This window comes from Protopterus annectens, chromosome 2.part0 (assembly GCF_019279795.1).
Source record: "Protopterus annectens isolate FY-2018-M chromosome 2.part0, PAN1.0, whole genome shotgun sequence".
In the NCBI taxonomy this organism is placed as follows: Eukaryota; Metazoa; Chordata; order Ceratodontiformes; family Protopteridae; genus Protopterus; species Protopterus annectens.
In genome coordinates, this window is record NC_056728.1 from 630,654,239 (window position 1) to 630,671,169 (window position 16,931).

General features: G+C 45.6%; 1 protein-coding gene across 1 annotated transcript in view; it reads left to right on the top strand.

Moving 5' to 3' along the window:
- Positions 1–16,931, top strand: part of TDRD7 (tudor domain containing 7) — a 1,553,655-nt gene that overhangs the window by 207,602 nt on the left and 1,329,122 nt on the right. The window contains exon 3 of the mRNA XM_044060339.1: positions 5,541–5,652. Coding sequence (XP_043916274.1) covers positions 5,541–5,652 — 112 coding nt within the window. The remainder of the gene's footprint in view (positions 1–5,540; positions 5,653–16,931) is intronic.

The following is a 16,931-nucleotide window of genomic DNA, read 5'->3' on the forward strand; positions in this document are numbered from 1 at the left end:
GAGGCATACCTGCATGTCCCAATCAGACAAAGCTGCAGAAGATACCTCAGATTTCTTGCAGGAACAGAGCATTATCAATTCTCAGCATTGCCGTTTGGCTTGTCTACTGCGCCCAGAGTGTTCACGAAATGCCTGGCATCAGTAGTGGCACACTGCAGACAGCAGGGGATTCAAATATACCCCTACTTGGACGACTGTCTCATACAAGCAGACAACAAACAAACCTTAAAAGGGCATTTGGACTATGTCATGCATCTACTGCAGGCCTTGGGATGCACAGTCAACATTCAAAAGTCAAAGTTACTACCATCCCAACAGCTTACATTCCTAGGAGCCACACTGGACACGGAAACACAAATGGCCTACCTCACAGAGGAAAAACAGCAGCATTTACCAGAGTACTTCAAAGGCCTAGCAAGGCTTTCCCAGCTGACTGCAAGAAAAATCCTGCAGGCCCTGGGTTTCATGTCATCTTGTATTCTTCTGATACCTTTGGCAAGACTTCATATGAGAAAGCTGCAATGGTATTTAAAAAACTTATGGTCTCAACACAGCAACAGCCTAGAGGACATAATCCCACTTATTCCATGCCTGCAGAAGGAATTTCTATGGTGGGCTCAAGCCAGTCAACTAAACAAAGGCATGTCTTTCAACAGACCTCAAGCAGGCCAAATGATCACAACAGATGCCTCAGACCATGGATGGGGGGCGCACATGGAGGGGGCAGATGCATTCAAGGCCTATGGACGCCAAAGGAAAGACATCTGCACATAAACCAAAAGGAGATGTTGGCATTGATACATGCCATCGAGACTTTCGAAAAATCACTACAAGAAGGACATTTGCTAATAAGGACAGACAACACCACTGTCATGTGGAACATAAACAAGCAGGGAGGCACGCATTCGTATCCCCTCTGCAGACTAACAATGCTTCTCTGGGAAAAATCCCTGAGCCTGAAGATACACTTACAATTGTACCAGGGAAGGACAATGTACTGGCGGACAATCTGAGCAGAAACTTCATGGATCCACACGAATGGATGTTGCACCCTCACATTTCTCTCAACTGACAAGGACATGGGGAATACCGGATGTATATCTTTTTGCTTCCCACCTAAATCATCACCTGGAAAAGTTCTGCACAAGGACTCATCACCCTCTAGCTTGGAAGACGGATGCCCTTTCCTTCAGCTGGAATTCTCTAAAAAATTTATGCATTCCCCCCTCTGCCTTTGCTGACCAAGGTGATACTGAAAATAAAGGCAGAACAACCAACAGGCATCTTGATAGCGCCAGTCTGGCCGAGGCAACATTGGTACCCTCTGCTATTGACCATAACTCGGACCAAACCATGGCCTCTGACCCTATGGCCCCTGCTCCTAACGCAACACAATTACAGGACTGTACATCAAGACCTGAAAACATTGCATCTGACAGCCTGGAGACATCCATAACTTCAACACCTAGCTCTCTTTCCAAATCTGTTCGAGATCTTGCTGGAAGCACGCAGACCTTCCACCAGAAAAACCTATTCAGCCAAGTGGAAAAGATTCAGCATCTGGAATGCCAAAAAGGGTCAGGACACAGAACTACTGAGTATTCCTCAGATATCGGAATACTTGGCAGAGCTGTTTCATACTGGGCTCTCATACTCCTCAATAAAGATTCATGCCTCAGCAATCTCAGCAAAATACAACTGTGACCCTCCAGTGTTTTCGCATCCTCTGCTAAGACAGTTTTTAAGAGGGATAAAGAATATCAAACCTCCCAGAAAACAACCAGTACCTGCATGGGACCTCAACTACGTGTTGGAAAAACTAACTCTTCCTCCCTTTGAGCCAGCAGCATCCTCAGAAATGCAATTCCTTTCATGGAAGACTGCCTTCTTATTGGCAGTCACTTCTGCAAGAAGAGTTTCGGAGATACAGGCACTCATGGCAGTGCCCCCCTTCCTCATTTTTCATCAAGACAGAGTCTCCCTAAGAACAAATCCTACATTCATGCCAAAAGTTATTTCCAGGGTGTCTCTAAATCAAGCAATTCATCTGCCTACATTCTTCCCCAATCCTCAAAATAGGGGGGAAAAACTACTGCATACTTTGGACATGCACAGACAACTACGCTACTACTTGGACAGAACTAAGACCACCAGAAAGTCTGACCAGCTGTTTGTAGCTTATGCTGCTGGAGTACAGGGAAAGGCAATCTCCAAACAAACAATTTCCAAATGGATTGGACATTGCATCAGATTTTGCTATTCTTTTCATGGAAAAGGTGTGCCAGCCAATATTAGGCCACACTCCACCAGAGCTATAGGCACTTCCACAGCTTTCCTAAGAGGAGTGGCAACAAAGGACATTTTAGAGGCTGCTACATGGAGCTCCGTGCATACATTTACCAAGCACTACCACCTACCATTATACTCCAGATCCCGAGCAGGTTTTGCTTCGGCAGTCCTGCAGGGGATTATAGCTACACCATCCTTATCATAGTTCCTTCCACCCCCAGCTTGGCTGTGGTATTCAACCCATATGTTATGACTGCAGTTGCATTCTTGAAGGACATAGTACAGTTTTGTACCTACCATAAATGTAGATGTCCGATAGATATGCAACTGCAGTCGGATTTACCCACCCTCCTACCCCTCTTTATCCTTCTTTTTGGGTCACTACCCCTCTTCCCTTCAGCTGGGGGTATCTCCTATGGTGTATCTGTTTATTACTGTTGTGCATGCTTTGGATTATTTTTTATCCATTTACAAAATTTAGCCTTCCAAAGTGGGCACCTGACATCTTGGGCAAGAAACACTGAAGAAGATGGCGTCGGCCGATGCCTTTATACTCCAGCCGCTGTGACATCGGAGAGGAGGCAACACCAGCCAACGCCGGACCCAGACTTTGGAATTCGGCCGACCGAGGGCTGCCTGAGGCAGGACAACCCATATGTTATGACTGCAGTTGCATATCTGTCGGACATCTACATTTATGGTAGGTACAAAACTGTACTTTACGCTTCTACTTGGACAGAACTAAAGCTTTCAGAAAGACTGAGCAACTTTGTGTCATATGCTGCAGGATCACAAGTAAACGCCATCTCAAAACAGACTATTTCTAAATGGATAGGCCATTGCATCCGTTTCTGCTATTTTCAACATGGCAAATCAGTGCCTAAGAGCATTAGGCCTCATTCCACCAGAGCAGCAGCCACTTCAGCAGCCTTCCTCAGAGGAGTACCAACCAAAGATATCTTAGAGGCTGTAACTTGGAGTTCATGCACACTTTCACAAAGCACTACCACTTACCTCTTTAAGTCCAGAGCAGGCTTTGCCACTGCAGTTCTGCAGGGCCTCATAGCCTGTCCTAATCCTATTTAGCCCAGCCACCCCTCCTCAGCTTTGGCATTCAACCCAAGAGTAATGACTGCAGCAGTGAAACACGATAAACATAGTACAGTTGTGTACCTATCATAAATGTAGATGTTCGAATGTATTCACTGTTGCAGTCCAGGTTACCCACCCACCATCCCCCTTCTCTTTGCTGGGACTTACCTGCACTTCTCTATCCTATACAACCTATTTGGTGCATTTGCTTGTAGATAAAGGAGATGTTATTTTTGTGCCTACCAATTTGGGGGCACCTGACATCTGGGTCAAGAAAAACTGAAGAAAATGGCGTCAGCTGCATCATTTATACCCCTGGTGCACTGACGTCAGGGAAGAGGCGACAGCAGCTGACACTGGACCTAGACTTTGAAATTCTGGCCGACTGAGGGTAGCCTGCCAGCAGGATAACCCAAGAGTAATGACTGCAACAGTGAATACACTCGAACATCTACATTTATGGTAGGTACACAACTGTACTTTCTATTGCAGATAAGATCCCTTTGAGGAAAAAATATTCCACATACTATTTTTAATGTTTTAACTTCCTTTCCTATGTGGGAAAGTACATTTTAAGTTAGGATTATGTTTTTATTTTCTGTTACGACTTTACTGTACTTTTAAAATGGGAGATCAGTTTTGACCAAGTAATGACACATCATAAGGGACACAGTTCTGTACATAAAACTAATACAGTAGTTGAATGTTAAAACAGTTGTATTCCTCTTGCATCTAAGGGGGGTAGTCCATGCATGCCAGCTATAATAAGAGTAAATCCCATTCTGTAGACAGGGTAGTTTATCTCTGTGTTTAGCTTTACTAGTCCACTAACTGAAGTAATTTAAGTCCAACAGAGTGATACATGATTACAGTGGCAGGACTTTATGCCACAGAACAGTAATATGATTGCCTTTTTACAAATCTCACTACTTTCAGGACTGTATACCTAAGTGTTCTATACTTGGCCGCTATGTTTAGGAAAACAGTTGTCTGCATTCAACTGTAATACTTAAAACAGATTTCTAAATTCATCTGCTTCTAGAACAAAATAATTTTATCGACTTAAACACAAACAGATTAAACCAATAAGCATTTTATTTTTTTGTGTTTTTGCAAGTACCATGTAAATACTTAAGATAGTGAGCTTAGGCAGCATTAGCATTTGTGTTGCCAACAAGGCTGTGGACTCGCTATTCACTAACACAGTGGGAAAAGCCTGGAACCAGCTTCCAGATGAACTCTCAACTCTTTCTTCCACACTGCTTTTCAAAAAAATATCTTAAAGAATATCTTAAAACCCACTGGCTATGCCCCTGCTCTAACCCTAAGATCTCATTCCCCATCTTGATCTCCCTATACTTCTCTGCTCTTTTGTTCTGACACCTACCTGTGTTAACTAGTAAGCTAACCTCTAACTAGTAGTTTTTTTTCCTTTCTTAGTACTCAATATGAGTCTGCTTTCTCTAAAAGTGCTACCAATCCACTGTATTAGATATTATCATAAGTTTGTATGTGTATAAAACAGGCAAAAGAAAAATATATATATATTTTTGTTTTGTTCTCTGTATTTGATCTTGGCCTAGCCTTAACTAAATGACTCTGTACAAGTTTACTTATGTAGAATCTAAATAATGTACTGTATTTCATGTTACTCATTCATACAATGTATGTCATGTCACTGCCTATACTTGGAGCTTTTTTCCCCCGAGCCTCTACTGAAAATGGACATATATCCAGTTAAGATTAGCCCGGTCAACAAATGTAAAGTAAAATTAATAAATAAAATAAAGAAGTACTGTGGAGTTGCATTGATCCCATTGCAAAAATGCTTCTGAGTCTTTTCTTGGGTAGTACTCACCAAGTGTAGTGTGATCTGAGCTCAGCAAAGTTTTGCCCTCGCTTTAAGTTTGTATATTGAGAATTTGATTGTAGGGCTTGTCTACTTTCTGGATCAGTGAAAACGTTTTGCAGAGAGGTTTTTTTGACCTATTTGCTGGAATAGCAGAATGGTGGGGGAAGGTTAAGGTTGGTGGGTAGGAGTGGAGGGAAAGTGGAATGTTAATTTAAAGGGCAGACTAAGGCTTAATTTCTCCTACTATACAGCAAATGTAATGTGACAGCGTATTTTCATTTTGACTGAAAGTTGTCCTCCTTTACAGGTGTACTATGTTGACTATGGGTTCAGTGAAGTGATAGAGAAGAAAAAGCTTCGGAAGCTAAGTAGCCAGTTTTACTCCCTACCTTTCCAAGCTACAAAATGTAAATTAGCAGGTAAGAGTAATATTTACTATAGATCAGAGTATGTAACTATCATTTCTTGATAACTGGCTGGCCTTTTTGAATCTGGTATTGTCATTCTTTCTCTTTCTCTCTGTTTTTCAGTAGATGATGTTCATGTTTCATCACATTAGGGTTATCCCTGCCAGTGTAGCCCTCAGCCAGCCCGAGTAGCAGAGGCTTAGTATTTCTGCATTGGTTATTGTCGCTTCAGGACTGACATCAGGTCGTCAGTAGTATAAAGTAAGGCAACCAACGCCATTACACCAGTCTTTCTTGCCGAGGAGCCCGAAGCAGAAGCAGTTCACATGAGTGCCGGTCGGCCACTACCTGAGTTTTGTCTTTTGAATTGAAGCTGAAGTCTTCTGAAAGCCAAGTACCCCATTGGGGATCCTTTTTTCTTGCTCTAACTTTTGTCCGAAAAAGTTAACAATTGTCTCGCCTCTGGAAAGCAAATGCCACACCGAGACTTTCATTCTTACTGCGTCACTTGCTTAGGCCCAGACCACAACATCCCTCGCTGTCGCTTTTGTGCTTTAATGCCAGAACTGTACATCGTTGGGCCCTTATTGTAGCTAGATATTTTCGCTTACAGTCCTCCAATTCCAATATGTCTTCAGAAAGCTATCTGACAGCAGATCTTTCAAAAAACAGAAGGGTAAAGACAAAGACACACTGCAAAGGTCCAAACCTACCGACGCTTCCGTTAAGCTAGTAGTCAGTTCTCTGGTCCTCAGTGAGGCACTTTTGCAGCCCCTGATGCCTGCTTCTCTGGATTTACAGGCCACTACCGAGGCCCTTTCGGAGTCTGGTATGCCACAAAACTCTTAAACTAAGGATCCTGCGGTTGTCTCACCCTCTGATCGGTCTGGAGCTGCTGAGCAGGCACCGGCTTCCGAGGAAGTACTTTGCACTACCGATTCTCATCACAAACTGACGACTTCTTTTGCGTCTACCGTTTTTTGAAAAACTGCTATGGCTCAGGGTACGAACCACACCCAAGAAACCGACGACCCAATCTCAGGCACCTGCTTCCTTGCCTCAGTCTCAAATGCTTAAAATGGTGGAAGACCTTATCATGCTGATCAGGGGAAGCTTAGCTACCCTTTCCAAAAGGAAGAGAGATCTGTCCCCAGTAGTGTTCTCTGGGCAGGAGTCTGACTGTGATGCATCTGAATATGAAGACATGCAACCTCTCTTCTTATGAGGATTCTGATGCAGAGGAATCCATTCCTTCAGCCTGTCCACCTGAGGACTATTCCTTTGGGGAAACGCTTAATACCTTAAGGGAGCATTTCCAATGGGAATGTCAGGACTACCCTCAGTCTAAAGAGAGACTCTGAGAATTCGTGGATCTTCCACAGCACAGACCCCTGACCATTTCCCCAGTCCTGGATGTTGTGGATGATGTTTTTCTGGAATCCAGTTTGACTCCTGACACCTCCCCTCCTGCACCCAGAAAAACTGACAGGTATTACAGAGTCCGTGACTCTCATAAATTTCTTTTCAAAAACCCTACTGCTGACCCTGAGGTAATTTCTCAAGGGCCAAAAGAATTAAAGCAACCTCTGCTAAGAATCCCACCCCATCGGATAGGGATTCCCGAGCATTAGACAAATGGGGTAAAAAGTATACACCTCTGCTATTCTTGCTATCAGAGCACTAAATTGCCAGTTCCGTATGCTAAAATTTCAGCAAAATACCATGGAACTCCTCAAACATAGTGCAGAATCTAAAGAGTTACAAGAGTTAATGCATTCTGCAAGTCAAGTGACTAAGCCTACCTTACACTGTGGTTTTGATGCCCTAGAAGCTTCTTGCAGGGCAGCAGTCACTGGTTCTGTACTTAGAAGACATGCATGGCTTAAGGATCAGCCCTTACTAGACCATGTTAAATCTAAATTATTGGATGCACCCTTGCACAAAGACAACTTATTTGGCACTAAGGCAGATGAGGTCTTAAAAAAGATGGAAGAAAAAGCTAAATCTATGCAGACAGTTAAGAATGTCCTACAGGTACAGCCACTAGGGTTCAGCAGGCATTGCCCCTCCAAGCACTGGCCCTTTCCTGCTCCCACCAAGTCATTTCAGCCCAGACCCTGGGGATGCAGACCCCCCCCCCCCCAGACATCAGCCACGGGGAATGCAGAGATCAAAACAGTGGAATTTCTCAACTTCAAAACCAAGGAGTTCTAAGCCACCCCCTCCTGGTAAGAACTCCCAATGACTCTCCTCCCCCACCCCTTCTCTCTGCCCACCTACACTTACCCCTAGGGGGAAAACTCTCCTTTCATGCAAGCACCTGGTCCACCATTGCCAATGACCGCTGGGTCCTCAACATAGTGTCCCAGGAATACAAATTTTATTTCCACACACTTCCAACCCCCAAAAGGGTTCCCAGATCTACCTCCAAACCAGTGGGCAGAGGTGAAAAAGCAAGTCCTTTCCCTGCTCTCTATGAGGGCAGTAGAGCATGTTCCTGCAGAGCAGATATGCCAAGGATGTTCATAGTGTTTCACTGTTGCAGTCATTACTGTTGGGTTATCCTGTGGCAGGCTACCCGCAGTTGGCCAGACTTCCACAGTCTAGGTCCGGCATCAGTTGCTGTCGCCTCTTTCTTGATGTCAGTGCGCCAGGGGTATAAAAGATGCAGCCAATGCCATTTTCTTCAGTCTTACTTGCCGCGCGGTACCTGAAGCAAAAGCAGTTCGCAAGTGTCGGTCGGCCGACTCCTGAGTTTTTCAAATCTGAATTCCAGAACCAAAGTCTTCATTAAAGCTAAGTACCCCATTGGGGAAACTTTTTTTCTTGCTCCAGACCGATGTCAGAAAAAGTTAACAATTGTATTTCTTGTGGGAAGCAAATACCTCATAAGGATTTTCACTCTTACTGTATTCCTTGCCTAGGCCCTGATCACAATGTTGCTAGCTGTCAGTTTTGTGCTAGATTCAACCAACGTATTATCAAGCGTCGGTTCGATTTTGCATTTCATTACTTTGGCCGACGATTTAATTATATAATACCGGCAGAACAGCCGACAACCGGAGTTTACAAAAAACGCAAGGACAAGGATAGGCATCTGAGGTGCAAAACCGACGACGAAGCCTCTTCTAGGCCAGTCGCCAGTTCTCAGTGAGGCACTTTCGCAGCCCCTGGCACCCGCTACCGACTTCCACGTGGAGCCGACTGGGCCTCCGGATACTCAAGGTATTGTACACTCTGAAATCAATCCCGCTGAGCAGGCATCTTCTTCTGTGGGTGTCTTCAGACCTACACAAGTATATGTTAAGCCATCTTCAGCTACAAAGACTAAAGCACTAAAGACAGACGCAAGTACAACATTCTCCTATTCAGATTTCCATGCCTAAAAACAGACGCTCAAAATGGCCGAAGACCTAATTACTGTGATCAGGTGCTCCCATCCCCCTCCGGATAAGAGGCCTAGGCAAGAGACAGAGTATGATTCTTCTGATCAGGTATCTATTTCCTCTGAATCCTCTTCTGAACAGGATTATGCCATGCTTCCCTATGAGGATTCTGATGCTGAAGAATCCATTCCTTCAGCCTCTCCTCCTGAGGACTATTCTTTTGGGGAAACACTGCATACTATGAGGGAGCATTTCCACTGGGAGAGCAAAGATTATTCTGAGTCTAAGAAAAGGCTCAGGGACTTCCTGCTTCTTCCTGAGCACAGACCCCTTGCTGTTCCACCTGATGTTCATCGTGTTACACTGCTGCAGTCATTACACTTGGGTTATCCTGCCATCAGGCGGTCCCGTAGTCGGCCAGAGTTCCAAAGTCTTGGTCCGGCGTTGGTTGCTGTCACTTCTTCCCTAACGTCAGTGCGCCAGGGGTATATAAGATGCATCCAATGCCATTTTCTTCAGTCATTCTTGCCGCGTGGTGTCCGAAGCAGAAGCAGTTCGCAAGTGCCGGTCGGCCGACTCCTGAGATTTTCGAAGTCGAATTTCAGATCCGAAGTCTTCAGTAAAGCTAAGTACCCGTTGAAACTTTTTCTTGCCTCAGACCGATGTCAGAAAAAGTTAATAATTGTATTTCTTGTGGGAAGCAAATACCTCATAAGGACTTCCACTCTTACTGTATTCCATGCCTAGGCCCTGATCACGACGTCACTAGTTGTCGGTTTTGTGCTAGATTTAACAAATGCACTATAAAAAGACGTTTTGATTGTGCTTTACAGTACTTTGGCCGAAGGTTCAATTATACTATGCCGTCTGATCAACCGACGACTGCAATTCCGAAAAAACGCAAAGACAAGGATAAAGACAGGCATCCGAGGTCTTAAACCGATGACAAAACCTCTACTAGGCCAGTCGCCGGGTCTCAGTGAGGCGCTTTCGCAGCCCCTGACATCCGCTACCTCAGAGCCACAAGCCGCCTCCGATTCCTACGTGGAGACAACTAGGCCTCCGGAAATTCAAGGTATTGGGCCTACGGAAACTAATCCCTCAGATGGGTCCAGAGCCGCTGAGCAGGCATTGGCTTCTGAGGGTGATGTCCTTCAAGGATGCATCTGCAGTCATCACATATGGGTTGTCCTGCCCCAGGCAGCCCTTCGGTCGGCCGGATTCCAAAGTCTGGGTCTGGCATCGGCTGATGTCGCCCCTTCCCCGACATCAGAGCGCTTGGGGTATAAAAGCGTCAGCCAGCGCCATCTTCCTCAGTCTTTCTTGCCGCGTGGTGCCCGAAGCAGAAGCAGTTCGCAAGTGCCGGTCGGCCAGCTCCTGTAATTCAGCTAAACCGAAGACTTCAAAAGCTAAGTACCCCGTTGGGGACTCTTTCTTGCCTCAGCCGATGTCAGATAAAATTAATAATTGCTTAACTTGTGGGAAACAAATACCTCATAAGGATTTCCACTCTTACTGCCTACCTTGCCTAGGCCCAGACCACGACATCTCGGCCTGTTTCGCCTGTGCTTCCTTCAACCGACGCACTCTAAGACGTCGGTCGGAGTTTGCAGAGGAATTTTTTGGGGCTAGTTTTGCTTACAAAATGCCGTCGGAGACTCCGACTTCACATTTAATAAAGAAACGGAAGGACAAGGACCGACACACGCGGTCCGCGGTTTCGGCTGAAACCACGGCTAGGCCTACCGCGAGTGTCTCTGTCTCGGCTGAAACAGAGTCCTTGGTACTACCGTCCACCGAAACCGTACAACCGACAACCTCGGCCCCGGAGGCCACTACTGTACCGGTTGTTGAATCTCCTTTGGAATCTGGTGTCCAGGAACCCTCCGACACCATTCCCTTAGACAAATCTACACCAGCACGTGTGGTGCAGCCAGGCCTCCTGCATCCATGTCTATTAAGGCATTCTCTAGGGCTAAAGCTGCTGAACTCTCAAAATCTATGCCTCCCAGGGTTATTCCTCAGGGACCCACTACAGGTTCTCAGATCCTTAGTCTAGCAGAGGACCTTATTTCATTAATCAGGGGCTCTCAACCTCCTACAGAAAAAAGGCACAAGGTTGAGCCCTCTGATCCTCTCTCCTCTGATGAGGCCTCTGATGGCTCTGCTCTCTCGGACTACCAGGAGGAGGCTTTTTCGGCCTATGAGGATTCAGATGCAGAGGAATCTATCCCTTCGGCCTCCGCTCCTGAAGAACTGTCTTTTGGGGAAACTCTGCACACTATGAGGGAGCATTTCCAATGGCAGGGCCAGGAATTCTCTGATTCCAGGAAGAGATTAAGGACCTTCTTACATTTGCCTCAGCATAGACCTTTGGCTATTCCCCCTGTTTTGAATATTATTGATGATGTGTACTCTGAATCTAGCACAACCTCTGACACTCCCTCCGGCTCCTGCCAAACCCGATAGGTACTACAGGATCCCGGAATCCCATCTTTTCCTTTACAAGGCCCACTCTGCTGATCCAGAAACTATTTCCCAGGGCCCTAAAGGGGTTGCAGCTGTCACTACAAAAAATCCACTCCCCTCTGAAAGGGAGTCCAGGTCTTTAGAGCGATGGGGTAAAAAAGTGTATACTTCTGCTACCCTTTCTATGAGGGCTTTAAACTGTCAATTTCATATGATACAGTACCAAGAATATTTGTTAGATGAATTGCATAAAAAGCTGTCTTTGCCTGAACCCCTAGATCGCAAATCACTTCAGGATCTGGAACATAACTCACAACAGGTTAGCAACCATTTCTTGCAGTGTGGTTATGATGCATTGGAAGCTTCATGTAGGTCAGCTATGACAGGTGCAGTCATACGTAGGCATGCTTGGCTGAAGGAACAATCTCTGCCAGACCATGTTAAAGCAAAGCTTCTGGATGCTCCACTGGAAAAGCAAAAGTTATTTGGCTCCACTGCTCAGGAGGTCTTAAAGAAATTTGAGGAAAAGGCAAAATCTGTACAAACAGTCAAAGATTTTATGCAAGTCCAACCACCAAGATTCAGCAGAAATTGGCCTTCCAAGAACTGGTCCTTTCCAGACACAGACAGATTTCAGAGAGGCAAGAACAGGCGTGCCAGAGGTAGAGGGCAAACTGGAGGCTCCTACAGAGGACGTCAATGGCAGCCTCCCAACCAGAGAGGTAGTGCAGGGCCTACAACTGCTGCACAAGGACAGACTCAATGACTTTACTTTGACACCGCCAACCAGGGCTCAATTGAAAGCACCTTTGGGCGGAAAGCTTTCCTTATTTTCAGAAAATTGGCACATTATTACAAGGGACAAATGGACACTACAAATAATAGACAAAGGATACAGGTTCCATTTCCACACATTACCAAAAAGGAAAGGCATGCCAGACCTGCCACCAAATCAAAGGGCAGAGGCTTTGAGGCATATCTCCAACTTAATGAGAATGAAAGCAATAGAAAAGGTTCCTCTCGCAGAGCAAGGCCAAGGATTTTATTCCAGACTCTTCCTTGTTCCAAGAAGAGAAAAGCAGTGGAGGCCTATTCTCGACTTGTCCGCACTAAATACTTATCTCATTGTGCCAAAATTCAAAATGCTGACTCTACAGCAACTCCTTCCCATGCTGGGCAAGGGGTCTTGGCTGGTAACTCTGGACCTCAAGGAGGCATACCTGCATGTCCCTATCAGACAAAGCTGCAGAAGACACCTCAGATTTCTTGCAGGCTCAGAGCATTATCAATTCTCAGCATTGCCCTTTGGCTAATCTACTGCACTCAGAGTATTCACAAAATGCCTGGCATCAGTAATTGCACACTGCAGACTTCAGGGGATGCAAATATACCCGTATCTGGACGACTGCCTTATACAAGCGGACAGCCAACAAATTTTGGTAAAACACTTGAATTATGCCATCTATCTTCTTCAGGCCTTGGGATATACAGTCAACATTCACAAGTCAAGACTTGTACCATCCCAAAGAATAACTTTTCTGGGTGCGGATCTAGACACAACCACCCAAATGGCTTTCCTCACAGAAGAAAAACAAAACCAACTACCGGATTACTTCACAAACCTGTCAAGACAAACTCAGCTGACTGCAAGAAAAATCCTGCAGGCCCTGGGTTACATGGCTTCTTGCATTCTTCTGATTCCTCAAGCAAGGCTACATATGAGGAAACTCCAATGGTACCTAAGGAGTTTATGGACTCAGCACAGTCACAGCTTGGAAACTTTGATACCACTCATCCCATGCCTTCAAAGGGAATTTCTGTGGTGGGCTCAAGCAAGCCAGTCAAACAGGGGTTTGCCCTTCAGCAAACCAATAACCAGCCAAACCATTACAACGGACGCTTCAGACCACGGATGGGGTGCGCACATGGAAGGAAGATGCATTCAAGGACTATGGTCACAAAAAAAAAAAAGCTGCGCATGCACATAAACCAAAAGGAAATGCTGGCAGTGATGCATGCAATCGAGGCCTTCAAGTTATTTCTACATCAGGGCCACCTGCTAATAAGGACAGACAACACTACAGTTATATGGTACATAAACAAGCAAGGAGGCACCCATTCCTACCCTCTTTGCAGACTGGCAATGAATCTATGGGAACTTTCCTTGACCCTCAATATACAGCTGCAATCCCAGTTTGTACCAGGAAAAGACAATATACTGGCGGACAGCTTAAGCAGGAGCATCATGGATGCACACGAATGGATGCTGCACCCAGACATCTTCCATCAGATAACACAATCATGGGGGAGGCCGGACATAGACCTCTTTGCCTCCCCACACAATCATCAGCTGGAGAAATTCTGCTCAAGGACATACCACCCACAAGCATGGAAAGTGGACGCCCTCTCTTTCAGCTGGAGAACTCTAACAGTGTATGCTTTCCCACCTCTTCCATTAATGACCAAGGTATTACTGAAGATCAGGGCAGAGCAGCCAAGAGTGATTCTGATTGCTCCGGACTGGCCAAGACAGCACTGGTACCCATTGCTAAAGAGCATGTCACAGACAAAACCATGGATGTCCTTCATGGATGCATCTGCAGTCATAACAACTGGGTTGTCCTGTCGTCAGGCAGCCCTTCGGTCGGCCGGATTCCAAAGTCCGGGTCCGGCTTCGGCTGATGTCGCACTTCACCCGACGTCATCTCTGCTGGTCTTCGGGTATAAAGGCATCAGCTGACGCCATTTTCTCCAGTCTTTCTTGCCGCGTGGCACCCGAAGCAGAAGCTGTTCGCAAGTGCTGGTCGGTCAGATCCAGAGATTACTACTACCGAATACTCCTTCGAAGACTTCTAAAAGCTAAGTACCCCGTTGGGGACTCTTTCTTGCCTCAGCCGATGTCAGAAAAAGTCAATAACTGTTTAACTTGTGGGAAACAAATACCTCATAAAGATTTCCACTCTTACTGTTTGCCTTGTTTAGGCCCAGACCACGACGTAGCAGCCTGTTCGGCCTGTGCTTCTTTCAACCGACGAACGCTTAGACGTCGGTCGGAGTTGCTGAACAGTTTTTCGGCTCTGAATTTGCGGACATTATGGCGTCGGATCCTCGGACTACCCAAATTATTAAAAGCGCAAAGAAAAAGACCGACACTCGCGGTCCGCGGTTTCGGCGAAACCATGGTTAAGCAAACGCGAGTGTCTCGGTTTCGGCGAAACCGAGAAAACTGATCAGAGTACAGCCGAATCAATGACTACTACTGAGGTTCCGGTTACCTTACTTGAATCGGCCTCAGAAATTTTACCTACTACAGTGGTTACTAGTGACTTATCAGACACCATCCCTTTGGATGTCTCTACCCCAGCACGTGGTGCTGCTAGGCCTCCTGCACCCATGTCTATTAAGGCCTTCGCCAGGGCTAAAGCAGCCAAATCTACTAAGTCAGTGCCTGTTAAACCCCCCTCATCCAGGCCCACTTCTAGTTCACAAATGCTTACTCTGGCAGAAGATTTAATATCCTTAATTAGGGGATCTCAATCTCACCCAGACAGGGCCTCTCAGCCCCCAGAAAATAGACCTAGAGCAGAGCCCCTCGAGCCTGTGTCCTCTGATGATTCTGCGGAAGACTCAGATATTACAGACCAGCCAGAGGCTCCTTTCTCCAATTTTGAGGACTCAGATGCTGAAGAATCCATTCCAGCTGCTTCCCCACCAGAAGAATTCTCCTTTGGGGAAACCTTACATGCCATGAGAGAACATTTCCAATGGCAGGAACAGGATTTTTCAGACTCCAGAAAAAGACTTAGGACTTTTCTGCACCTACCACAACACAGGCCCTTAGCTATACCCTCTGTCCTCTCTGTTGTGGACAATGCATTTAATGTTGTTTGCACTGCACCAGATTCTTTACCTCCAGCACCTGCCAAACCAGATAGATTTTACAGGGTGCCAGACACTCATCATCACCTATACAAGGCCCCTCTTGCAGACCCCGAAATTATATCCCAGGGCCCTAAGGCAGTAGCCTCAACCACAGCAAAAAACCCTATTCCTTCTGAAAGGGAAGCCAGGTCTTTAGACAGATGGGGCAAAAAGGTTTACACCTCTGCTACTTTCTCAGCTAGAGCTTTAAACTGTCAGTTTCACATGATACAATACCAAGAGTTTATGCTTGATCAGTTAACTAAAAAGCTATCCTCTGATGACTCTATAGATAAGAAAAATCTATTAGAAATGGTAAATAACATACAACAGGTTAGTAACCATTCCTTAAAATGTGGCTATGATGCACTGGAGGCTTCATTTAGATCAGCCATGACTGGCACAGTGATAAGAAGACATGCATGGCTGAAGGAACAAGTTTTACCGGATCATGTTAAAGCTAAGTTATTAGATGCTCCTATGGATAAGACCAGTTTGTTTGGTACACCTGCCCAGCAGGTAATGAAGAAAATGGAAGAAAAGGCAAAATCTGTACAAACGGTTAAAGATTTCTTGCAGGTTCAGCCCCCAAGGTTTAGCAGGAACTGGCCTGCCAAAAATTGGTCCTTTCCTGACTCCACAAGATCCCAAAGGGGCAGGAATAGACGTTCCAGAGGCAGAAATCAATCCAGAGGGGGTGCCTACAGAGGACGACAGTGGCAAGGTCATAACAGAGCCACAGGCACAGCCTACAACCACTACAACAGGGCAATCACAGTGACTTGATTCTAACTCCGCCTACCAGGGAACAAATAGCAGCACCCTTAGGCGGAAAATTAACCTTATTTTCAAAGAACTGGCACTATATCACAAAAGACAAGTGGATTTTGCAAACCATAGACCAAGGTTACCGGTTCCACTTCCACACTATACCAGTCAAAAGAGGAATGCCAAACCTACCTCCAAATCAAAAAACAGAAGCTCTACAGCAGATAATGCAATTAACAAAGATGAGAGCTGTGGAAAGAGTACCAATAACAGAACAAGGCAAAGGATTCTACTCCAGACTATTCCTAGTTTCAAGAAAGGAAAAAAGTTGGAGACCTATTCTCGATCTGTCCACCTTAAACACATACATCATTGTCCCAAAATTCAAGATGCTGACCCTACAGCAACTTCTTCCCATGCTGGGCAAGGAGTGTTGGCTGGTAACTCTAGATCTCAAGGAGGCATACCTGCACGTCCCCATTCGACCAATTTGCAGAAGATACCTCAGATTTCTTGCAGGATCAGAGCACTATCAATTCTCAGCATTGCCCTTTGGCTTATCTACTGCACCCAGAGTATTCACAAAATGCCTGGTATCAGTAATCGCCCACTGCAGAATACAGGGAATCCAAATTTATCCATACCTGGACGACTGCCTGCTACAAGGGGACAACAAAAGCAAGCTGACAACAGATTTACAAAGGGTCATTCACTTGCTACAAGCACTGGGATACACAGTCAATTTGC